Source organism: Panthera pardus, unplaced genomic scaffold (assembly GCF_024362965.1).
Source record: "Panthera pardus isolate Hobbes unplaced genomic scaffold, ASM2436296v1 HiC_scaffold_25, whole genome shotgun sequence".
NCBI lineage: Eukaryota > Metazoa > Chordata > Mammalia > Carnivora > Felidae > Panthera > Panthera pardus.
Genome location: NW_026526821.1, coordinates 38,511,030 through 38,536,174, shown reverse-complemented (window position 1 = coordinate 38,536,174; position 25,145 = coordinate 38,511,030). Strand labels below are relative to the sequence as shown.

Sequence of the window (25,145 nt, the reverse complement as noted above, 5' to 3'; positions counted from 1 at the left end):
GTCCATGGTCTTTCTCTTTCCCCTACTGCCCTCTGAATGGTGATAGCCAAAGTGACCCTGAAGCCACATATTGAAGATTGCAGAACTTTTGTTAGCCTGGTTCTCTGAATAACTACGTGGGCAGAGTCCTCACAACCTCCTCCTCCTCCAGTTTCATATCACTATCAATTAGACTTACTACAAATGAGAAATAAACTTCTATTAGGTTATGTCATTGAGAATTGGTGGCTCATTTATTATGACATCTAGTCTTATACTATAGGAATTCTTTTAAATTTTGTTGTTGTTGTTGTTGTTGTTGTTTCCAACCCTTGCTTAGATGTATTTGAAAGAAGTCTAAGAACTGAGTCACCCCCTGAGGAAACGTGTGTATCAGGACCCATCTGGACTGACTAAAATTCAAATTTAAATCTGGGGAAGCTTATGCCAGAAAATTCACTGAGTCAAAGATTCAATTCTTGATTTATTGAGCATCTCTGTATGTTAGGCAGTACATGATGGGAAAAAGGATGTTACCTGATTTAGGCTTCAGTGACCACAGAAGTCAGAGAGACAAGATTATAAACATGGAACTTTTTCAGGGGATAAGATTTTTATATATTAACTACTCCAATCCTTTTTTCTAGCAATGAACAAGTTCCATTCTTGTGAGGTTAAGTTTGTTTTCCATTGTCTTGGCTTTTCTCTTTCACCACCTGAGAAGGTAGCCTGTCAGTCAGGGCAGCTCATGAAGACAGCCATAGGCTTCCAGAAGGTACACCCAGATTGGGAAATGAAGGGCTCAAAGAAAAGGGAGGATTGTTTGGAGGGGTGTAAAGAGTCCCTAGCAGAGTGCCCAGTGAATATCTGCTGTAGAGATGAGTGAAATGAGAGAGAGAGCAAAAGAAAGAGAGACCGAGAGCACTAAGACCGAGAGCACTAAGCTGGGAGAGGAGAGGAAGGCCTTCTGGGATAGGAGGACTAGCATGGGCATTTGCTGGTGGGTGGAAATGAGAGGAATAGAATCTTGCACAGACCTCTGGCTGGACCTCATGTGTTACCTACTTAGAGATGAGATATATGGCACCCACTGGAATTGAATGATCCTTCTATGGCAAGGTAACCTAGACTTTCTGTTTCAGATAGCAGTGAAAGAAAGGTGTGCCTTCACTGGGATGCCTGTTTATCAGAACTGCAGGGGGAACACAACGCAGAAAAACTTGGAGGATCCCCATATCTAACCTGGGATGACAGCTGGAGAGGAGGCTCTAAAGTCAATTTGACATAATTTAACTAGGAACAAAATGGCTATTCTTCACCAAACTGCAGTGATTGCATTCTTCTGATACTATTTACAACCAGCTGGCTTACTTGAAGAACACAGAGCTTTTATTAAGTTATCCTGATAAACCAAAAAAACAATGTACCAGTGATTTAATATCACTGAGAATCACTACCATCTATTATCTTCTTGATCAGTTATGTGTCATGTAAGAAGAGTGCCTCTTTCTGAGGTGCTCAAAGATTTTGTGGCCATGATCTTATTTATTTACATGATATTCTTAAGAGGGAGGTGGTGGTTAACTGTAGTAGAATTAAAATTATCTTTACTTAATAATAGAGACATACAGCAATTATGGGGAAATTAAGCAATTTCCCCAAGGTTATAAGGCAGGACAGGTCAGGGCAAAGTTGAATTTTTCAACTTTACAATAGCAAGATTGAAGAAGAAAAGCTTGAAGTTAGACCTTTGATACAGGATCTTTGGAACATATTTCAGAAATAAAATAGCTATAGGACTGAATCCTTTATCTTTCCAGGTAAGTACCAGTAGCTGCAAACACTCTGTGGGAAGGCTGCTACCATGTGCATGTACCTGTACTTGGAGTACCATTCAGGGAGTCTCTCTTATAGCCCATCTTCATAGAGTTCACAGGCTAATGGGGAAATAAAATATGCATAGAAAAACATAATATTTCAGGACTAGAAAGAAAGAAGTATTCAGTAGCAGCATCTAATCAAGTGTGTAGCAGTGGGAAAAAGCAAAAAGGGAGTCTGATAAGTCATCCCATACTTATACATTTGTTCATTCATTCATTCAACAAATGCTGCTGTGCTAGGTTCAGGTGACATCGTGGTGACCAAGAGGGTCACAGCCCCCCTGACCTCATGGTCTATATGTGTGCTGTCCAATACAATAATCTCTAGCCACACGTGGCTATTTACATTTAAAATTAAATAATTACAATTAAATAAATTTAGAGATTTAGATCCTCAGTTGCACTAGTCACATTTCAAATGTTCCATGTGGCTAATGGCTACCTTATGGAAGGGAGCAGATATACAACATTTCCATCACCAAAAGAAATTCGGTTGTTCAGAGATTGGCCAGTTGTGGCCTATAGGTCATATCGGGCCCACCAACTACTTTTATAAATAAAGTTTTATTGGAACACAGCTATACCCATTTGTTTATATATTGTCTATGGCTGCTTTCATACCATAACGGCAGACTTAAGTAGTTGTGACAGAGACTGCATGGCCCACAGAGCTGAAAAATATTTACTATCTGGCCCTTTATAGAAAACTTTGGGAACCCCTGGTCTAGATGGAAATATCAATACAGAACAAATACTTACCAAAAGGGAAATGCTGAATAAATGAGTGCTGTGGCATGGACAGACTAGGGATCTGACCTAGTTCAGGGAAAAAAGAAAGGCCTTCCTAAAGAATACAGTGTTTAAAATGAGATCTGAATAATCAGTAGGAGTTTACCAGGCACCATTTTCCCAGCAGAAGAAAGGGCCTGAAGAACTGGGGGGTGGGGTGTGTTTGGCAGGCATAGACAGCACAGTGAGGGGACAGGCATGGGTAACCATCATTTCTGGGAGTGGAACTCTATCCATTGTGTCTGCTGCTAGCACACCAGTGCCTAGAATGACATCTGATATGTAGTAGATATCCAATAAATATTTGATGAATGAATGAATGAATGAACGAATGAATGAATTGCCCAGGGAGGTTATGTAGAGCTCAAAAACAGAGTTTAGCACTGCAGCCTTGATCCTAACAAGGTAGCCACTGAGGAGTTGAAGAAAACCCATGGCTTAAGAACCTGATCAGGGGCACCTGGGTGGCTCAGTCAGTTAAGCATCCGACTTTGGCTCAGGTCATGATCTCATGGTTCGTGGGTTTGAGCCCTGTGTCAGGCTCTGTGCTGACAGCTCAGAGCCTGGAGCCTGCTTCAGATTCTGTGTCTCCCTCTCTGCCTCTCCTCCACTCATGCTCTGTCTGTCTGTCTGTCTCTCTCAAAACTAAAATAAAACATTAAAAAAAAAAAAAGAACCTGATCAGATATGTGTTTTCCAAAGGGCCCTTGGAAGCTGGGTGAAGAATGGATCTTTAGGAGCACCCACATTCAGTGATTCACAGGGATTTGTGGTCATGTGGTTGGTAATTTTAAAGTCTTTCCCACATCCAGCGTGGAAGATTTAATGAAGCAAACTTACTCAGTTGATTTTGAAATTTTGAATTTATCAAAAACCAAAAAGGAAAGAGTCACTTCAACTGCATGGGAATGAACCAACAACACAGGTGTGCTTTGACACCAGGTGAGGTGTACACTGTGGTATTTCTTTACCATGCCAGGCACTCAGTGACTCATAGGTGAGTTATAACAAGGGTGGGGCTTTTGGAAGGGCACAAAGTGTGGTTCTGGGAGTCATTTGGCTGAGCTCAGTGGACTGAACTTGGATTACAAACAATGGTTTTTCTCTTTGAAGCAAACTGAATCTATTTTTTTCTTTTGTACCTCAGTGATGCTGAACTACATATTTGAACTGCACCCAAAACTTCCTGTCCTGTGAAGCTAGACCAAACTGTGCCTGACATTCAGCACCATGAAGAAGCAGAAGGCCCTGTCATCTAGAAAGAAAAAAACTTGCTAAGGATTCAGTTGCTGTTCCTTCTCTATGTGTTTATTAGTATTTGGTTCGTGGTTACACATACCTATTCTCCTTGCTTTTCTCCTCCCTTTCTTTGCCTGTCACCCTATAAAACCACACATTTTATGCATGTCAAGAGCAGTCTGGAACCTATAACACGGTTTACCTTTTGCTTGTCTTTGAAGACAGAATGTGTCCTTAAAGAGATAATGGTTAGTTGAAAGTATATGGATTTCCTGGCTGAAATCTTTTGTTTCCATTGAAGATAGCACATACCATTTTAGTTTCCATGAAAACCTTTTGCTCTGTGGAAAAGTAAGTATCCTGTATCCAAACAATAAATTCACCAAGAATATGGTGTCATAAACAATTTATTTCATTGTTTTAAAAAAATCTGATAATAGCCATGGTCATAGCTATAATTACCTGATTAATTTTTCTTACCATATGACATATAATGTAGAAAAAAGTAACTTCCCCAAGAGCAAGGCTAATCTTGGCTAGTTTTTATCTGTACTCTTGAATCAACTAATTAAGTAAATTCAGGCATTTTTAGCCATATCATAGTTTCTGAGCCCTAAGTAGTGAATTGGTGTGAGGCCTGAGTCCTTTGGTTGGTATAAAGATCGTTTACACTTAACAACAATAACAACAACAACAACAACAACAACAATAAAAACCCACTGTGTTCATGACCTGATTTTTTTCAGACTTTAAGTCATTTTCTCAGACCACCATGTGGAGTAGTTCTGTTTTCAGTCTGTAGGCTACTGATTCAGTGATCTTGCTAAGGACTGATCAGTGGTGGGGCACCTGGCTGGCTCAGTCTGGAGAGCATGCAATTAATCTTGGGGTCATGAGTTTGAACCCCATGTTGGGCATAGAGTTTACTTTTTAAAAAAAGAAAGGAAAAGAATTGACCAATGGCAAGCATGGCCCCTTAAAGAAAATGCCAGAACCTCTTGCATAAACTAACAAACCAAATCCTGAGCTACATCAGTTGTGGGATTTTCCCTGGTGCCCCAAATTATTTGCAAGAGTTGGCAAAAGGTGTTAGTGCCAAGAGCTTCTATGGAGTTTGTTTTTGGTTCTATGATGTGAAACGCAGTGTTGTGTAGAGGTGCTAGAAACTGGAAGTGGACAGAGGTGTGTCTTGCTCTGGATTGGCCATTTTGAGGTCTTGGTCAAGTGATGACACTTATTTGAGTGTCAGTAGCCTATTGAGAAATGTGTCAATAAGATCTAGAAAATGAGATAACATGCTTCTCTAAGATCTGAGATCAGTTCTTCTATTATTATTCAAGTGTTTGAGACGATCTGGAGCCTAGTTTCTTTAAGAATAATTATCAAGTAGGTAACTGAGAAACATGCCATGTAAAGAGCCCAAGAGCTCCTACTGTGTCAGTGTCATTGCCTTGGACAAACTCAGAAAAGGAACTAAGACACGACTAGACTAGAAGAAAGTGCTCATGGTATGAAATGCTTGAAAATGAAGTTGAGGTTGATAAAGGGCTCAGAAGGAGGTACTTTTGAAGAATACACATGCTATATAACATAAAGATGTGAAGACAAAGGAAATGATTTTAAAAGAAAGATTTATAGGAAGTTGTGCTGATGTACCATGTAAAATCACTTTGCTGCCCAACTATGGATATCTAAGGTAGAAATTAACATTTTTTCAAGGATTTTAGAATTTCATGGACTTCTTAAAAAAATGTATTAAAAGTGGCTCCCAAAGTTTACAGCACTTTTTTTCTTGTGAATTAAACTACTGAAGGACATATGCCCTGATTTTTTTCATTTCCCACGTGTTCTTGCAAGGAGCAGTTGATGGAGTTGTATGCACTATATTAGGGCTGGATCAGTCCTTTGAGACATTCTTGAACTTTCAGGTCAGAATGTCTGGGACTGTTGTTCAGCTCTGTCCTCATCATCCATGTGGCTTTGGTCTCATTATTTTTCTGAGCCCTTGTGTTTTCATCCCTATAGTGGGCCAGTAACAGTCATTCTGTCTACTTCACAGCATTGATGTGAGGGTCCAATAAGATCTTGGATACAGATGATTGTACAGTGATAAGGATCTGGGTAGCTGAAGGTTAAAAATACAAAGAATTGGCTAAGGTTTTAAGAAATCATTGTCTTAATTTCAGGTTCCCCTGAAGCAGACCCTGAGTAAAGGATTCAAATGTAAGTTGCTTATTTAGAAGGTGACCTCAGGAAGCACTGGTAGAGAGGGGGATGGGACAGTGAAGGGAAGGAAACCAGTGAAGAGTGTGCTGTCAAGCCATTTACTACTGTGGGCAATTGGACCTCATTTCCAGATGGGGAAACTGAGGCACAGAGGGATCATGCCACTTGTCCAAGGTCACAGATCTATGAACATGAAGCTGGAATTCAAGCCTACACAGTGCCAATGGGAAGCCCTACTCCCAATCTCTATGTGATGATTCAGCTTATTAGGGCAGCCAGGCTGTGGGGTGTGGCAACAGGTTATGTGATGTTAGGAATCAGACGATCCTGGTTCCACTACTTACTAGACAAGTGAGTGATTGTCTGATCTCTTCAAACCTTGAATCCTTATATGTGAAATTTGAAAGCCTATTGTGAGGACTCACAATACTATTTCAAAAGTATAAACACATGTAGGGCCGAAAAGCATAAACCTTATGTGTGGTAGCAGTCATTCACTCTAGTTAATATTGATTTCTCTGACATGGTGTTCTCAGATATCTGCAAAAAAAAGAAGCTTTCTAAGTGTGCTTTTATTTTGGAAAACAGGAAAGGAGACACCTTTACTTCCTACATGAGACAAACGCAATTTTGTAATATCGATTTTAAGATGGAGGCTAGAGAATTTGAAATAGCAGATACCACTCAGAGTCATCAAATACTGTGGTCTGTATTTGTTTAACAGTGTGTGGTGGGCAGGGTCCTCACGTTGGTGTGACTTTGGAGGTAATCACTTAGCTTTGTTGACCTTCATTCCTCCATCTATAAGAAGACAAGGGATGGAGTGGAATTGTAGGAATTTCTAAACTAAATTCTCTTTCTGCCAGACGGATTATACTAAGGTCAAAAACAGAAAATTGCTCTTGATACCTTTGGAATTCTCTGTGTATGTACAACAGGGGAGTTTCTCTAGACAGCCTTCTGTTAGCCTTTCCTTTAATTAATGAGATGCCAATTTACACATTACTCACTTCTTTTTTAAGCCAGCATCCATCTTGGTAGTTCAACTGGAGGAATGAACATAGGGGTGATATTGTGCCCACACATGAATGGACTGGTTAGGGAACATGTAGACCCAGACCCAAGAGACAGGAATGCTTCTTTATCATTCAAAGGAACATATAGAAATACAACCCCACAATAGCTTATGCATGTTCAAGTAGTTAGTTTGAGCACATACAGGCAGCACTATCCTGAACAAAGAGGCATAAGATATACCTAATGGAATATCCAACACAAAGAAGAAAGTTGGTTTTTTGTTTGTTTTTTTGTTTGTTTCAGATTCCACGTCTTTTAAGAGGGAACAGACCTCCATGTGACCAGACAGAGGGGCATCAGAAACAACTAGGTAACATCTGTTACCATGACTTCATGGGCCTTGGGTCAAAGACATCCACCTTCTCAGAAGACCCCTGCCCCAAATTTTGCCCTTAAGAACCCTGACTTGTAAGCCAGCGAGGAGTTTGGGGTTTTTGAGCATTAGCTCCTTGTTATACTGGGTGACACCACACCAATAAATCACCCATCTTCCTTCATGGCCAAAGCACCCTTGCAATTTTCCTTTGTGTGCTGCATACCAGGTGGATGGATTCTCATCTACTTTGGTTATATTTTATCCAGAGATTAAACTCACCAATGTTAAAGGGACAGTTTTATAACATCTTTCCACAGTCAAAACTATATTATGAAACGTTTTCTAATAAAAACAATCAAAAGGCAGTGTAGGTCAAAATTCACTAAGTGGTGTAATTTAGATTTGTGCATTTCATAGTATATAGATTTTATCTCAAAGAAGAGGGGGAAATAGCTATAGACAAATATTGAAGCCACATGGTATGCATGCAAAAGGGTTTGGGATGAAGTGTACTGATTTTACATCTTTCTTTGAAATGCATAAAACTTAAGAATTTATAGATGGATGGATTGATGGATAGTCATGTAATAAACAAATATAGTAAAATGTTAATTATAGAATCTAGGTGGTAGGTATGTGAGTATTTATAGTAGAACTCTTTTAATTTTTATGTGATTTTATAAATATTCACAATAAGACATTTGAGAAAAAGGCAATTATTTTTCTAGTGAAAAAAGCACCTGGGGCCAGTCTGCACTACTAACTAAAAGTTTAATCTTAGGCAAGTTCACTTAATTTTTGTATGATCAGTTGACTCATCTAAAAAAATGGGATAGACTAAGAGTATTAGACTCATAAGGTATTTGTAAGGTTCTTAGCATGCAGTGTGATGGAAAAGTTTGTTAAATGAAATTTAAAAAGTCATCTCATATACAGGGACATTAGTGGGAGAACAGATTATACTGATTGTTTTTGACATTCAACTCTAAGAATGCAGAGTTTTATTAAAACCAGATGACAGGGTTATACACCCTGAGGTATTTGTCATTTTCTCTCTAACCCAGGTAAATTTCATCTCCTCCTAAGAGGTAGCAAGAATCATCAGGATGGGTCAATAATACTTAGTTTCTGTTTTCATTTCCTTCAAAAAATTCCACTTGCTTAAAGCATGCTCCCTGACCCAAGGCTCAGTGTATATGTAATATCCGGAAATCAGTATAAAAGCATGTAGCTACCTGGTCATATAAAATAATCTAGTGATTCGGTGATTTTCAAAAAGAGAACAGTAAATGGTAGTCATGTTCTCCATCAAAGGTTAGGAAACCTGTAAATTAACTAGTAAGAGGTTTACACTTTGAAATTTACTAAGAAGCCTGTGTGTCACATAAGTGGGGCTTTCCCCATCTTTTAAAGAACTAGGCATATGAACAGCAAAGGCAATTTAAATAACAAACAAAATAAGCTGAAATGAGAGTTCTTACTAACAGTAGATTAGCACAAATAGGTGGTCTTTACTCATTCCACAAATATCTTTGAGCACCTACAGGCTCTGATCTAGGTGCTGGGGGTTTAGTTACGAATAAGACAGAAATCTCTGCCCACATGGTGTTTACATTCTAGATGTTGAGGCAGACAAGAGACAGGAAATCAGTTAGTATGTACGTCTGTGCGCAGGCCATGCATGCATGTATGTGTGCGTGTGTGTGTGTGTGTGTGGACAGTGTTAAGGACTAAAGAAAACAATCAGGAAGGGAAGGGAGGAGGTGAGAAGGTTTGCAATTTTATTTATTTTTTATTTTTTTTAAAGTTTATTTTTATTTTTGAGACAGAGAGAGACAGAGCATGAATGGGGGAGGGGCAGAGAGAGAGGGAGACACAGAATCTGAAACAGGCTCCAGGCTCTGAGCCATCAGCCCAGAGCCCGACGCAGGGCTCGAACCCACGGACCGCGAGATCGTGACCTGAGCTGAAGTCAGACGCTTAACCGACTGAGCCACCCAGGCGCCCCAAGGTTTGCAATTTTTTAGATAGAGTTGTGAGCTTACATCTCACAAAGAAGGTAACATTTGAGTGAGGACTTGAGGGTAGGGAAGGTGCAGGCATGTGGACATCTGGGAAGTGCATATGGGAGAGGAGGTGTGAATGTTCCACATGGGAAGATGCATGGCCTGTTTGCTCCAGTGTGGCTGGAAAAGATTAAGTACAGGGAAAAGAAGCATGAGGTGAGTCAGAGACAACCAAGCCATAGGCTCTTATGGTCATCTTAAGGATTTTGGCTTTTATTTTAGAGTAAAATTTGAGCCATGGAAAGGATTGGGCAGAAGAGTGATATCTCTGGATTTCATTTCAACAAGACCCCTCTGGCTGCTCTATTGAGAACAGTCTTGCTGGTGGTAGTAGAAGAGAAGGGAGAGGCAGAAGCAGACTATGGTAGTTTTAAAATATGTCCATGAATTCTTTGATATTCTTCCCATTGAGAATTGGTTGGGGAGGGGGGTCCCTTGGACCAGGTGGGCTTGCTTGTGACTATTTCAACCTATCGAGTAGGGTGGTAGTGAAACCGAACTCTGAGGCTAGGTTATAAAAGGTCATGAGATTTCTACTCCATTTACTACAAAACACTCTTAAAGCCCTCCCTGCCAGTGAGACCACATTGGCAATTCCTTCTTGTCCTTTTTTTCAGCCATTCCAGCCCAAATGACAGACATGGGAGTGAAGAAGCCATGTTGGAGACAAATCCTTCTGGCCCAGCTATTCCAGATCCAGTCAGTAGAGTCATCCCAACTGAGGGCCCAGACATCATGGAACAGGAAAGAGATGTCCCATTGTATAATTTCTGAATTCTTGACCAGTAGAATCCATGAGTATAATAAAATGACTATTGTTTAATGTCACTATGTGTTGGGATGGATGATTATGCAACAATAGATAACTGGGGCACAGAGAGAAGAGATGAGCCTCCTACAACAATCTGGGTAAGAAATAATGGTGGCTGAACTAGGGTAGTTGCTGTGGAGAGGTAAGAAGTAGATTCTGGATATATTGTAGAAGTCGGATCATGTATTTGCTGACTGATTGAATGGCAAGTAAAAGAGAAAAGTCATGAGTGATGCTAGGGTTTTGGGTTTTAACCACTGGAAGGGCAGAGTTACCATTTACTGGGATGGGAAAGACTATAAGGGAACAGGTTTGAAGGTGGAGGGTGGAAGTCTCAGGAACTCAGTTTTGGACATGGTAAGTTGGAGATGCCTTTTGATGATCCAAGTGGAAAGTCAGTGGTTGGAAATGACATAGATACACACACACATACACAATCATAAGACAAGATCAGATCATTGTGAAAGAAATGTAGTCAGAAAAGAGAAGGGGTGGAAGAACTGAGCCTTGGGTCACTCCATTGCTTAAAGGTCAAGGAGATAAAGAGAATCCAGGAATGGAAACTAGAAAGGAATAATTAGTGATATAGGAGTATTGTATTGTAGAAGCCAAGAAGAATGTGCTTTAAGGAGGAGGGGCTGATTACTTGGGTCAAATGCTGCTGACAGGCCAAGTAAAATGGGTCCTGAGAAGCCACCATTGGATGATGGAATTTGAGGGTTTAAGACTATCATTTATTGAGCACCTATAATATGCCAGGCATTGTATTGAACATTCTTATAATAGCAGTAGAGGAGAAAGAGGTGGCTGCAGGCTAACTTCAATAGATGATAGCTATCATTTATTGAGTATCTATTGTATATCTGATAGTTAAGGGGAGACTTACATATGCTATCTCATTTAATCCTCACCATTGCCTTGTGGGGTATGGATCAGGGACGTGAAGCCGCCCAATGTGGTACAGCTAGTAAGGGTCAGAGCTGGGACTCAAACCCAATTCTATCTGATGTTGAAGCTCTCGGTCTTTCTGCTATCATTCTTCCTGAAGTGGTTTCCTGGGAAATCCTGGTGAAAAGCCACCAGAAAAGAAAGATCTTTCTAACTTCAAGTTAAGTTTTGCTCAAGGTTTTTAGGGAGGATTTAAAAATCCTAGTAAAAAAGTATGAATGCGCTGTAGAGTAACTTGCAAAATTCTAATATAAATTTTCTAAGTAAATAAATAACACATGTGGGGGCTTGTCACCTGAGTGGCTTTGGATTACATGTGTTTTTCTCTCTTTGGTGAATCAACTTGTGAATTCATTACCCTGTCTTCCTGGAGAGGTTGATTTGCTGGTTATTCTGGTTGGGTTGTGAGGGCAGATATAGCCTAATTAACAAAGGCACTCCAGGCTGAGGTTCTTAACCTGGAGATTTGAGAAAGTCAGGGAAGGCATGAATTCTCTACCTGGAAAACTTTGGGACTATGGACATATTTGTTTCTCCACAGGAAGTATCTATCAGCTTCTCAAAAGGATCCTTGACTTCCAAAAGGCTAAGCCCCACATGGCAGAGAAAGACCATCAGGTATAACTTGTATTTATGAGGATAATCATGATTTTCACTCAATCCTTTTCTTGGGCAACTTTTGAAGGCCCAGTTATGTCATATCTAGAGAACACTAATGGTGACCAGGCCTTATGATTGCATTGTCTAACAAAAGGTTTGTGGGTCACTTCCTACGAAGCCTGAGGAATGAGATTTGACCAGTAAAATATTGTCAGTTCTCTGACATTTTGACGGACACCTTGGTACATAATATTTGGTCAGGAAAATCAAGTATATGTGGTTGGTCATAATTGTTCCTCAAACTTGCACATCGCAGGACCAAGTGTTAACAACTCAGGAAAATGAAGATGTGAGATTCCTCTATTGCTTTTTAAAAATATATAGTCTAAGTTAAGAAAAGCCAAATTCCCTGAGCCATTTTCCTGAATATATATGAGAAAATATCACTCAATTAATGACCTCTTATTTTTATCGTCCTATTTGCTTATAGTTCCGAGGTTATAGATTTGTGGCTGGTAGCAATGTTTCCTTTAAATCCATGCTATTTGAATTTTTAGATTAGATGCCAGTATTTAAAAATCAGCAGATCCCACCAGCCCCCCCACCCCGCCAGGCACCTCTCCCCAGCCCATTTGGATTTCCAGCTTCTTTTGAAACTCTTGAGGCAGCAGGATTCAGATTGGCTATGTGATGTAGATTGGGAACAATTCTGAATACTTCTCAGAGCTATGCTTATAGTGTTGTTTTTTAAATGGTTAATCTAAATTTCGAATTTGTTTCTAATTTAGTGGCAACAGCTCCTTCTCACATGAATTTTTAGGTTGGTATACTTTAGAATTCCAAAAAAACTACATTAGTTCAGGCCTACTGAGACAAATGTGACAATACTTAGTGAAAAGATTAAGTGTATTTAAAAATAAATGTAGTTGATTCTTTGCAAGTAATTAGGTTAATATCAATCTATTGCTAGTAGTATTTCCAAAGGGAGAGTTTTTCTAGGACACCTTAACAAATAGACAAAATTAATTTTATATGGCCGATATTAAATATACTTAATTAAAAACATGTATTATTTTAATTAATAAAAATATCTGCACCTGAGCACACATGCTCCTCTGAGTCAGCTCTTTCTTTGTAGATAATGCAGTAAATTACAGGCCTCCTCAGGTTAAATAATTACACTCCAGATTTGGCAGCATTCAAATGATTGCGCTTTTGCATTGGTGATATTTGAGTTTATTGTATTTGGTATTTGGCTATGCCAGCGAGACACTGATCTTAAAGCATACAGCTATTATTTCAAAACACAAGCCAAACAAAAGTGTACAGTTTAGGGAAAGTCATCTTTGCCACAGATTAAATGCAATGGATGGCCCAGACAAGCTCTTCCCTCAAAAGGCAATATGCCAGTACTTTTGCAAATGGTTACTAAGTGAGATTGCAGAGTGATTTTTCTGGGCATTTTAAGAAATAGAATATTCACGTGTTCATTTATCTACTGCTGCTTAACAAACCACAGTTAAAACCTTGTATATTTGCTCAGGAATCTATAATTTGGGCAGGGCTCAGCTCAACACATCACTACTGCATGAGGTATCAATAGGAGTAGATAGACACCAGGGCTAGAGGACCCACTTCCAACATAGGTTACTCACTAGACAAGCCTGTGCCACATCTTAGCCAGGGGCACGGCAAGGATACTTGGTTTCTCTCTACTTGGGCTTCTCTTTGGGGCTGCTTGGGCTTCCTCCAAGCATGGTGGCTGGGTTCCAAGAGCAAGTATTCCAAGAAGACTGAGATCAAGCCAGAGGCTTCTTGTAACTTAGTCTCAGAAGTTCCAGATTATCCCCTCTGTCTCATGCTATTGGCCAAGTAAGTCATTAGGTGTAGCCCAGACTCAAACCTCTCAATGAGAAATATCCCAAAGAATTTGTAACTATCCTCCATCTATCACATCACATGTCCAATATGTCACTATTAGCACCTATTCAAGGTGGCCATGTGTCCTGGAAGAAAGCTTCTGAATATCAAATTATTCCAAGGCTCCATCTGGGGTTCAGTCTGAGTCCATATTACTCAGAGTCACATGGATTGATTTTCTTTAAAATCAGAGTTGTTTAAAGTGAAGTATGGGGGTGGGGTGGGTCATTGATGTAGTGTATCCATGAGTGGATTATGTTGCATATTGAAAGCTCTGGTATATGACAGTTTGGTGCCATTTGGTGATAAGCTCATATATTCATTAAGAACAATAAAAGCAAACAAGCAAAACAATCCATAATACCTTTAACTCACATTGATCTTGCCTGTCAAGACTGAGGTAAATTAGCTTTTGCTGTAGAAGGAGGTATGAATCCCATTTCTATTAATGTCTTGCGGTTAGAGAGGCAGTGTGGACTAAGGACTTGGATTCTAAAATTAGACAAACCTAGAGTTTCCAAAGCTAGAGCTGATACTTGTGAGCTGATGACCATGCCATGACATACATCTTTTGTTTTCTCTACTGCCAGCCACAGTAGGAGGTTCTGTTTATGTTGCTTAAGAGCATAATCTAGTCTTTTATGATTAGGCTGAAGATAATCCATAAGCCCTGTTCTAGAAGTCACCAGATATAAAACCTACACAGCTTGAGAAAACCACATCTGATCAAGCCAATTTTCTTCTCAAAACTGCCTCATTACAAATATATATGGCTATACACTTTTGTTGCTCTATCTCTTGCATTCTGATGATTTCTTCCTGCAAGCACCTATACCTCAGTTTGAGGGCTTTCTCTGGTCATATGTACTCAGGCTAGAAGTGCTCTGTGGTTAACGTTCCTCCGAGCATCCCTCAACTGATGATGGACAGGACTTCACTGATATATACCTCTTTTTCTTGTGACTTAGTTGGGGCAACTTCAAGGCATATTCTACATCATCACTGAGTTGTCCCCCCAAATCTGAGCCCTAGTTGCCCACAGTGGTAACCTGTTCATGAATGTATTTTCTTCCTTGTCTTCTGTGTCTCACTTAACCATTCCCCTAATTCCTGGGTTCACCTCTCAAATAAAATAAATTACTTGCACTCAAATCCTTATGCCTGGGTCTGTTTCTTAGAGCATGTAAATTAAGACAAAGATATTTTATGATCTTATTCTGCCTACTTTTACAGGCTTAGTACTGCTTATCTCCATTAAACATCCTAAACTTAGTCCCATTAACCCAGCCTCCCAAGACCAAACACATCTTGATGTTTGTCTTGATGTTTTGTATCTTTTTAAGACCATTTCCCTTTGTTAGAATGCCTTTTCATGACTGTGTTCCTGGCTACTCTGCCTTTAGGAGTCAGTCCAAGAGTGGCTTCTTTGACTTCCTATCCTGGGTCAGATGCCCCCTCCTCTGTACTCCCAAATATGGATCATATACCTCTGCTCTGACACACTGTTTCCAAAGATGGTCACAAAAATTCCTCCAGTATCCACAACCTTTTGCAAGCTCACCCCATTAAGAAGCAGACCCCATTTCCCTTCCCCTTTCATCTGGACTGGCCTTGTGACTAACTTTGACAACAGAATGTGGCAAAAATGAGCCTAAGCCTTACAAGGACTTGCCGTTTCCATTTTCATTCTCTTGGAAGCCAGCCTTCATGTAAAGAAGCTTGAGCCACTCTGTAGATACTGAGAGATCACATGGAGAGATTATCCTTGTGAAGGAGACACAAGATGTCCCAGACAACAGTCAGTATCATGGTCTCAGTGGGTCCATATTGAATGCTCATTAAACACCATATGGAGCCCAGACAGCCATTCCTACCAAGCCTTGCCTGAATTCCTAGCCCACAGAAATCAACATCAGTTGTTTAAAATGATTGAATTTTGGGGTAATTGTTAGACAGCAATGGAAAAACTACAATATCTATTATAGAACTTGTTATTAAATACCATAATTACTTATTTACTTGTCTGTCACATTTGTGAGCTACTATAAATGGAGATAGTTTTCATCTTAATAGCTGTGACACCTGACCTATGGGAATGCTTTACAATGGCGAGCCTAGGAAAAAATGAGGCTTCTTAAGGAGACCACAGAGAAACCTTGTCACACTGGAGATTTTTTAAAGGAAATGAGTACCAAAAAAACAAAAGGTTCTAGAGAATGATTGTGGAAGACAAGAGTGGATGAAAATTCAGAGCAATTGCAAGGGACCTCCAAAATGTGTATTAGAATTCTTCTAATAATTGGTGAAATTATTGACCTCTGTTTCAATCCATATGCAGCCTAGATGGGCCCCACAGTCACAAGTATTTATGAGGGCCTGTCAGGCAGTTATCACTCTGTGCAATTAAACTGTACATCATGGTTCTCACTCTCCGGAAGAAGTTTACTGTAACAGAAAAGCAGATGTACCAACACATTGTGGGCTGCAGGAGGATATGAAAAGGTGGGGAGGACAGAAGGCTCAGATTCAATGGTTTTAGACCTAGGCAGGATTTCCATGAATCCGCTTCATCTTTTCCCTTCACATAGTGTTTACTGAGTACCGCCTGGGCATGGCACTCCCTCTCCCTCTTATGCTGAAGCCTCGCCAAATTGAGAGGAGTTTCTCACATGTTCCACACTCTGTCATGCCTCATAGCCTTTGCTCTTTCCCCCTTCCTTCCTGGAATGATTTATGACCCATGCTTCCATGCCCTTCACCTAGCAATGCTTGTATTCGTCTCTGGAGCTCCTCCCCCTTCTTTTCCTCATCCTGTCCCCAGGAAGAAACCCCCCATTTGCTCTGCCATTTCAAATGTCTCCAGATTCAGTGTGAGTCCTCCCTGCTCTGCAAAGCCATCACTGACCACCCCAACCTGGGGTTTCCTAGAATGTGGCGGAAAGGGAACTGGCTTTGGAGCAACATGAATTTGGGTTCAAATCCTGGCTGTGCCGCTTGTGATTCTGCACAAGCTCTTTAATCTCTCACGTTTCCTCATCTGTAAACTGGGCATGATACTCCCACTTCATAAGGCTGTAATGAGGGTATGGGAGATCGCTACATAAAGTGTTTAGCTGAGTCCTGGTATGTAACACACCAGTGATACATGTTATTTTCTTCCTCCTCTCTGAACTTCTGGCATTTAATATCTGCACCACTCATTTGTCCTCAAATCATAGTTATTTTGTGACAGCTCCTGTTCTGTACCATCATTTAACTTAATGTTATTCCTTGCTCAATTTTAATATATGCTTCCTCCTAATATCTAAAATATAACTTTGTATATCTTTATATGTCCCAAGAACAACAGATTCTTAATAAATATCAGTGCATGAATGAATAGACAGTGGAGTGGTGGCTGCCTCTTAGGGCTTTCTATAGTACACTTTGTTAAGTACAGCATTCCAGGTTAAGAGCTCACTCAATTAGAATAACTCTAATCTCAGGGTTTTTTTTTTTTCCAGGAAAGGAATGATTAGGGAAAAGTTCAACACTTTTCCTTATCCTACTGGATCAGTGTAACAGAGGAAAATGAAGACCCCATCCCATGAAAAGATAACTCAGAGGCAATGCAGTATTGAGAACAATGAAGACACCAAGACTACCCCTCCAGCTCAAGGCTTTTTTTTTTTTTTTTTAATATGCATGTATGACCAGATCAGGGATAATGAGTGAGAATGAAAGAGCAATTATGTGAAGAGTAATCCCCAATTGATTACATGGGAATTAAGTAAGCTGATAGGAAATATCAAGTTTGGATTAAGATATTAAGGGCCCTCCCGTCATTTAGATGGAAACAGTCATGAGGAAGGAGAACAAATCCTCTGTGACTGACTGAGGATCCATCTGTCAGAAGTAAGGGGTAGGATGACATATTATAAGTGAACGAATAAATGGACTTAATCAGGGATGAAAACCAAGGATCAGTGCACCCTCAGGACATACGAGATTTAAAGAGAAGACAACACAAAATAGGGCCAAGCTCCAAAAAACCTCCAGAAAGGAACTCTAGAAGTTTTCTAGACAGGTGTCTGCTCCCTTGCTAGTCTTGAGGTTGCGGTAGTGAGCTGCACTCCATTTTGAGGCTGGCAAAGCCATGCTACACTGGAGCAAAGAGCAGGAGGGTTCTTGAGAGAGTGCCTCACAGTGATTTCAATATGCTTTTTTATGCCAAAGGACCCTTTGTTCAGAGTCTTATAGAGTCCCACGATACATAAAAGAAACAGAGGTATTGCTGTATGATTGCAAAGAAGCAAGAAGAGAAAGGGTGAGGGGATCTTGGAAGATGATAATATCTTGGATCCCACTTCCTAGGACCTTATGCTTGGCAGAACATGTTGGGAAAACCACTGGCCCAGGATATCTATAAGCCTTTATGAATTACTCTTGTCAACTGGCAAGGTTTTTGGCTAAGACCCAGTTGGTTAAAGCCTTCCAAAGCAAAATGTACTAAAACTAGAGACTAAAGATCATGTAGTAAAGATGACTTCATCCCCCTCGAGGGGAAAACAGGCCTTTGTCTGCTTTACTACACCAAAATCTCAGCAGGGTTTATTCTTTCTGGAAAATATTCTTCAAGTCATAACTGAGACTCTCAGTGGAAGCCAATTTCAATTTAGTAACACCTAAATATATCTGAACCAACAGGTTCTGGATGGCTCTTCAGAATGAGCTGTTAGAAGAGACAAGAGCAGCCCTCATATTTCCTAAGAGAGGCCTTGATGTCCGAGGATATTTTCAGTCTTACAGGACAGTTTAATAATGAATCCTTGGGATCTTGAGTTTCATCCTAACTTAAGAGTGAATGTAACCATTGAGTTAAGTGTCTAACCTCAGACACTAGAAGGGTAGTTACAAAACCAAGAGAAAGTAAAGAGACAGAAGAATGGCTTTGAAGGCCTTTCTGCCAAATGAGAGCCCTCAGGGTCATACTGGCTGAGAGTGTAAGTAGGTTTGTGGCCAGTGTTCCCGGCATGTCAGGAGTGTAGAGCGTCTTGGGTGGTTAGTAGTCTGAATCAACACTTACTGACAAATAAATGGCAGACACTATCATGACTGTCCTCATGGGAAAGATAGGAGTTGAATGTTTTCTCTTCACATTGCAGTAGGTTTCAGATACTCAGCTGAGAGAGACCAGACCTGAGGTTTTTGGTGGACACTTCAAAGCCGAGGGTAATGCCTATTGTTAAGAGGGGGACACATTTTGGGACCACTGCCTTTTCACACATGCTCCAGGCTCCAGAGTGCCCCTCCCCATCCATTCTTTCAACTGGAAGCATGAATTTAATTCACTGAGAGGTGGACTGGCCCCCAGCCTGCTTTTCCTGTCCTGTGATCTTAGAACAATCTGACCTTTTCCCTGGGTGGATGCTGGTTCCTAGGGGATGGATGTGTAATGCAGGACAGCAGGGGTTCCCCGCCCAGCTCCACATTTCCTAAGAGTGAAGGCACCTGTTTGGCTATGCTAATTTGCTCCTGATGCAGGTGAGCTCACCCCTAGCTGCTTTAGCAGAGAAGGAAGGAAAGATGCCTTTTCACAGGTACCTTATATACCTAGGCTCCCTCTTTGAATGTGCTGACAACATTTTCTTAAGTTCGTCTTCCTCCTCAGTAACATCCCCATCAAACATTCTGTCAGAGCAAGAGCCAAAAACAGAAAAAAAAAAAAAAGTATCAAATGGGAAAACAATGAAATGCCTGTTTGGTTCCTGTGTGCAGTGAGCAACAATAAGCCACACTTTCTGAAGTGTCTCAGAAAGGAATGCCTGTGATGTTCTTTCAAAGAAGGACTCTGGCCCCAAACCAAGCTGTAAGCCATGACAATGCTCCACTAAACACCAAAAAGAATTCGCCTTTCAGCCAGAGAGGCATTTCTCATGTACTGGGGGAAAATGCCACCCACACCACGTCACCTCAGCACATTTACTGTCACTCCCCTCTTCCTGCTGAAGCCAGAGGAACGTAGCACGCTGTGACTGTTGGGTGGACTGAAACTCAGCTGAGGAGTCTGAGCTCTGGGAACTCTGCCCCCTAAGATGTGCTCCCGGAAAGCAGGAGTCTAGGAGGTGTGTTTGTATTTTAGGGAGTTTACGGCTCTTGGGTCCTCTCTCCTACAGAAAGAGCTTCTCCCCTTCGTCCCCACCTAAACTTTCCCCGTAGCCAGGCATTTGAAGTTAGCTGAAGTGTCAAAACACTTTGTAAAAAGGCCATTGAGTCAGGAGGGCTTCACCGCGCCTGGGCAAGTTCAAGTCCTTCAGAGGAAAAGGGGAGGGATCGCCTCTTACCTGGGCTTCTTTCACTATTCCATTTTTCGTGCAGTTTCCACTTTGCAGGCTGTCGCTCTGTTTCCTGTGATTGTGCAGATTCCCATTGCAGACAGCACCACCTCCAGGATTAGCCATTTGTGTGAAATGATGGAATCCAGCCGGTTTTTGTCCAGAGGTTCTAGGCAAGCTTTAGTTTTGAAGTTGGTGAGGGAATGAGAGAGGAAGCACTTTGGGCTGAGTCCCTGAAGGAATCCTCCCGATCAGGCTTTCCAGAAGAAGAGCAACAGCCTATCTTTGGGGCAGATCTTTGAAACAAAAAACAAGTGGTTACCTTTACACTCCTCCTCCGCTCAGAATGTGACCTTCAGAACAACAAACCTGCTTTTGAAACTAGAAAGGAGATTGTCCATGCTGGCTCCTTGGGGGGGGGAGCTGAGGAAATCTGGAAACTGCAAAACCCAGAGGCAACTGCGAGGAGGCCGGCTGAGGGGGTGGAGCATCTTTTAAAGACACACACACACACACACACACACAGCACAGTCAAGGTCTCCTATGTGCAGTCAGTTTCGAATTTATGTCTACCCCCACCCCTCCCTCCTGCATCTAATTACAACTTTTGGTTGTAGACCAAGCTCAAGGTCAACATTCCCCCCCCCCCCCCAAAACAACACTCAGCAGTGGTTGCCTGGGCTAGCAAGAAGGAGAGGAGAATGGGAAGTTACTGTTTCACTAGCACTGAGGTTTTTAGCTGGTTCCATGGATGGCGGTGATGGTTGCACAACAGTGTGAATGTACTTAATGCCACTGAACTTTACACTTCAAAACGGTTAAGATGGTAAGTTTTGTGTGATGTGGCACACAATAATACATGATACAAAATGGCAAAAATAATAATAATGTTCAGAACCCGTCTGATGTTAAAGCCAGTGATGACACGAGGGGTATTGGCTCATCCAGAATTCCAGTGACACGAATCTGGGAGACAGAATATTTGGTTTCTGGTTAAGGCTCTGTTACTTTACCATGTGACTTCAGGAGAGCCATTTGCCTTCTTTTTGCCTCATTTCTTCACGTGTACAAAGAGACAAAACATTTTCAGTGGGCCAGTGGCTGAGGGGGCAGCAGGAAAATAAAAGTGTGGCCTGGGTTTGTTACTGACACAGGTGTTGTGGGGCAGATGGTGAATGCAGTGCCACAGTCCTGCTACACCTCTGGTTTACTCATTAACTCTTATTGTCTCGATGCTTTAGTTATTAGAGGGCTGTTTTCTCCTACCATCAAATGGCATTGTAGTTTGGTGGACAGTGTCAATCATTTACAGCCTGTTCAGTCCTCAAGCCCACTGTCATGGTTGCCCTGAATGGAGACTTCTTTAACATCAGGCACTTAGGAAAAAACAAAAAACAAAAATGAGCCATTTATTGGATCAATGGACAAAAACAAAGACACACACAAGCAAAAAACAAAAAACAGAAATGGTCCCTGTTGTTAGAGCCTCATTTCTTGGTTCTCAGCTCTCTAGGACTGGGTTCGTTTCCCAGTCCATTGGCTTATGGAGGAGGTGATGATAATGCTTCCTCTAACCATGGTTTGCATGTGAGGGTTGCCAATTTTCCACCTCAGGGAGAGCTAAAGGAATAAGGTGAGGTCTTAGGCCAAATAATGAGATGGGGCTAATGCCAAGTGTGCCCACCCCTTTGTTTCTCAAACTCAGACTTTCTATTGCATCTCTCCCAACCTTTGTTATCAGAGCAGAGCTAGCTTTTCCCTGGCTAACTGTAACTCCCTGTTACACTGGGAGTTGGGAGTTATTTGTATTGGCTTATTTCCTTCTAGACGTATGCAAAAAGGAGATGAAAAGGTAGGATGGGACACTGATAACTGCTGGCCTGACTGCCCCAGCTTACCTAGGGAGACAGGTTGAAGGGGTGCCTGGATGGCTCAGTTGGTTGGGCATCTGACTCTTGATTTTGGCTCAGGTTCACGGGATCCAGGCCAACATCGGGCTCTGGGTTGACAGCGTGGAGACTGCTTGGGATACTCTCTCTCTCCCTCTCTCTGCCCCTCCCCTGATCTCATGCATGCTCGCTCTCTCTCTCAAACTAAATAAACATTTTTTTTAAAGGAAGACAGGTTGAAGACATGGTGTTATTTTGACTCAGTTCTAATTATCCATACAAAGTTTTTTTTGTTTTTTTTTAATAAAGATTTTGAGATAAAACTAACTAAATTCTGTACATTAGATGTTTCTATCCCTCTTCCTTTTCTTTTCTTCTTCCTTCTCCTTCCCTTTCATCTTTTGAATTTCCTTTTCCTTTCTTCCTACTCTTCCTCCTTTTCCTCTTTTATTTTTTGTTTTTATTTTCTTTTTACAAGGGGACAAAAACCATATATAAAGAATACATCTCAAAACAGAACTGAAATCTGTATCACTTTGCTTTCCCCCTACTGTCAATTGCCAACTTTAGATAATCACACATCAACCTTCTAGAAGTATCTATTACATGTCCTCATTCTTGAAACTTTTCCACTTTGCTTGCCATGTTGGAATATGTGAGTTGCAATGTGCACAAAATCATATAAAGACAGCAACCATTTGTCATCAGGCACCATGGATATGCATAATCATGATGGCTCATTGTGTCTCCAGGAAAAATAAGTGGGGAGGTCTGTTTGCATTGTGTTGTAGCTTTGAGTTTAAAGACATTTATTGCTATGGTCTGAATCTTTGTGTTCTCCTAAGCTCATATGTTGAAATCATGACCCAAGGTTATGTGGTATTAGGGAGTGGGGCAGTTGGGAGGTGATTAGATCATGTTGGGAGAGTCTCCATAAATGAGATTTGTGTCCATACAAAAGAGGTCCCAGAGAGCTCCCTTCCCTCTTTAGCCATGCGAGGTTACAGTGAAAAGACAGCCGTTTAAGAAGCAGATTCTCACCAGACACCACATTTTCCAGTGCCTTGACTTTGGACTTCTAGCCTCCAGAACTGTGAGAAATAAGCTTGTGTTGTTTCTAAGCTACTCAGTTTAGGGTATCTTGGTATAGCAGCCGAAACATACTAAGACCTCAATCAACACTAAATGCCAACTGAATGTTGGGTATGATTTGCTGTCTCTGAATAACTAAGTGAACTTCAGATCAACCAGGAAACTTAGTAAGTATTTCAATAACTGTCAAGTATCAGTTTTCTACGCCTCTCCATACAATAACGAACAAGACAAACATAGTCTCCACCGTCACAGAACCAAGAGTTAGCAGCACTTACATATCCTTTCAAGAAATCTCATTAGTGAAAGTAAAAGAAACCTGTCCATTAATGTATTAAAGGCAAAGATGAAATTAGTTTACTGTGGACTTGTGGTGTTTCCTGAAGGGGATTCTTGGCCTAGATGCCCACTTCTAGAAGTAGGGAAGAAAGAGATGTTCAGAGGTCTGATAATATGTTCTGAAAATGTTGGCAGAAAAGGGAATAAATGACAAAAGTAAATGGTCAGAATTTCACGGTGTCTAGAGATCTGTTCTTTCTCTGTGACTCCGTCTTTGCTTCTGTAGTGGAGGGTGACACTAATGCCAAAACTAAAGTCCCACACGCCATGATATCTCTCCTTTAACTGCTGTCTGGAGAACCATCAACTACAACAAAGAGAAGTAACAAAAATTGTTATAGGTTGAGACATTTTATTCAGTTAGCCAAATAATAAATACATTTTTTATTTTGCCTTCCTGATCCATGAAAATCCTATTAAATAGATGCAAAGATCGAATGATATCTCTGTACCTCCTGGGATTTGATAGTCTGGGATTCCTCCTCAGAGAAATATTTAAATGTCCTGAAGGATTCAGACTAGAAAAATTTTAGTGCAAGGATAATTCAGCTCCAAAGCTTTTCTTACCAATAAGTTGTAAACACCATGACACCAGAAGGCCAGATATCAGTGTTACAGATGTCAGGTGTCTGGTTTTTATTTCTTTTGAAACATTGACTAACAGAATGGCAAAGCTATATTAAGTTAGAAAAAAAAATCTTTTTATTGATGACTACTACCCCATGGTCAGCAACAGTGGAGTAATTCTGCTTTTCTCCTTGACATAATCCTCTGGGAGTAGTGTCTACTTGAGTTCTTGTGGCGGCAGTTACCTTCAGAATGCCTGTAGCAAATAACAGGCAGTGTCTCCCCTCCCTATGGATGCCCCTATGGATGTCTGGACTCTTTGGCTATGAAACAACATCTGTTAAAGAAAACCCTGAGAAAGAGGAACATAAATGCCATATAATTTCACTTGTATGAGGAACCTAAAAAATAAAACAAATGAATAAACAAATAAAAAGCAGAAACAGACCCATAAATACAGAGAACAAACTCTTGGTTGCCAGGGGGGATGGGGAGGTGGGTTGGGAGAAGGGCAACATGTGTGAAGGGGAGTGGGAGGTATAGTCTTCCAGTTATGGAATTAATAAGTCATGGGGATGAAATGTACAGCATAGGGAATATAGTCAATGATATTAGAGCAGCATTGTATGGTGACAGGTGGTAGCTATGCTTGTGGTGAGCAGAGCATAACTTATAAAGTTATTGAATCACTATTTTATACATCTGAAACTAATGCAGCATTGTGTATCTACACTTCAATAACCCTCCCCCCCCCAAAAAAACCTTTCAGAATTGAAATTTTCAAAACAAAGCTAGGTACGTCTCAGAAGTACTCCAGAGCCTCTGCTATAACCCAGCTATTCCAGATGTTTGGAAATGAGCTTCTCACAGGTACTGAATTTGGGTGAAATTTACCTAATTTTATTAATCAAATTTTTTTTTTATTTCTGTCACTAGAGAATTCTTAGTTCCTTTAGAGAATTCTTTGCACAAAGCAATGATGATTTACTTAAATGGGTTTTAAATTAATACTTGGCATATTAAATTAGAAATTGAAAACCTAGTTAAGTTAAATCTTTGTATCTTATTAGGACTTTTGTATAAAATAAGAAAA

At 40.7% G+C, this 25,145-nt stretch overlaps 1 protein-coding gene across 1 annotated transcript in view; it reads right to left on the bottom strand.

The window, feature by feature from the left end:
* Positions 1-20,617, bottom strand: part of SPTLC3 (serine palmitoyltransferase long chain base subunit 3) — a 134,912-nt gene extending 114,295 nt beyond the window's left edge. Inside the window, exon 1 of the mRNA XM_019462506.2 lies at positions 20,175-20,617. Within this exon, the coding sequence (XP_019318051.1) occupies positions 20,175-20,291 (117 nt within the window). The 5' untranslated portion in view covers positions 20,292-20,617. The remainder of the gene's footprint in view (positions 1-20,174) is intronic.
* Positions 20,618-25,145: the final 4,528 nt, after the last annotated feature.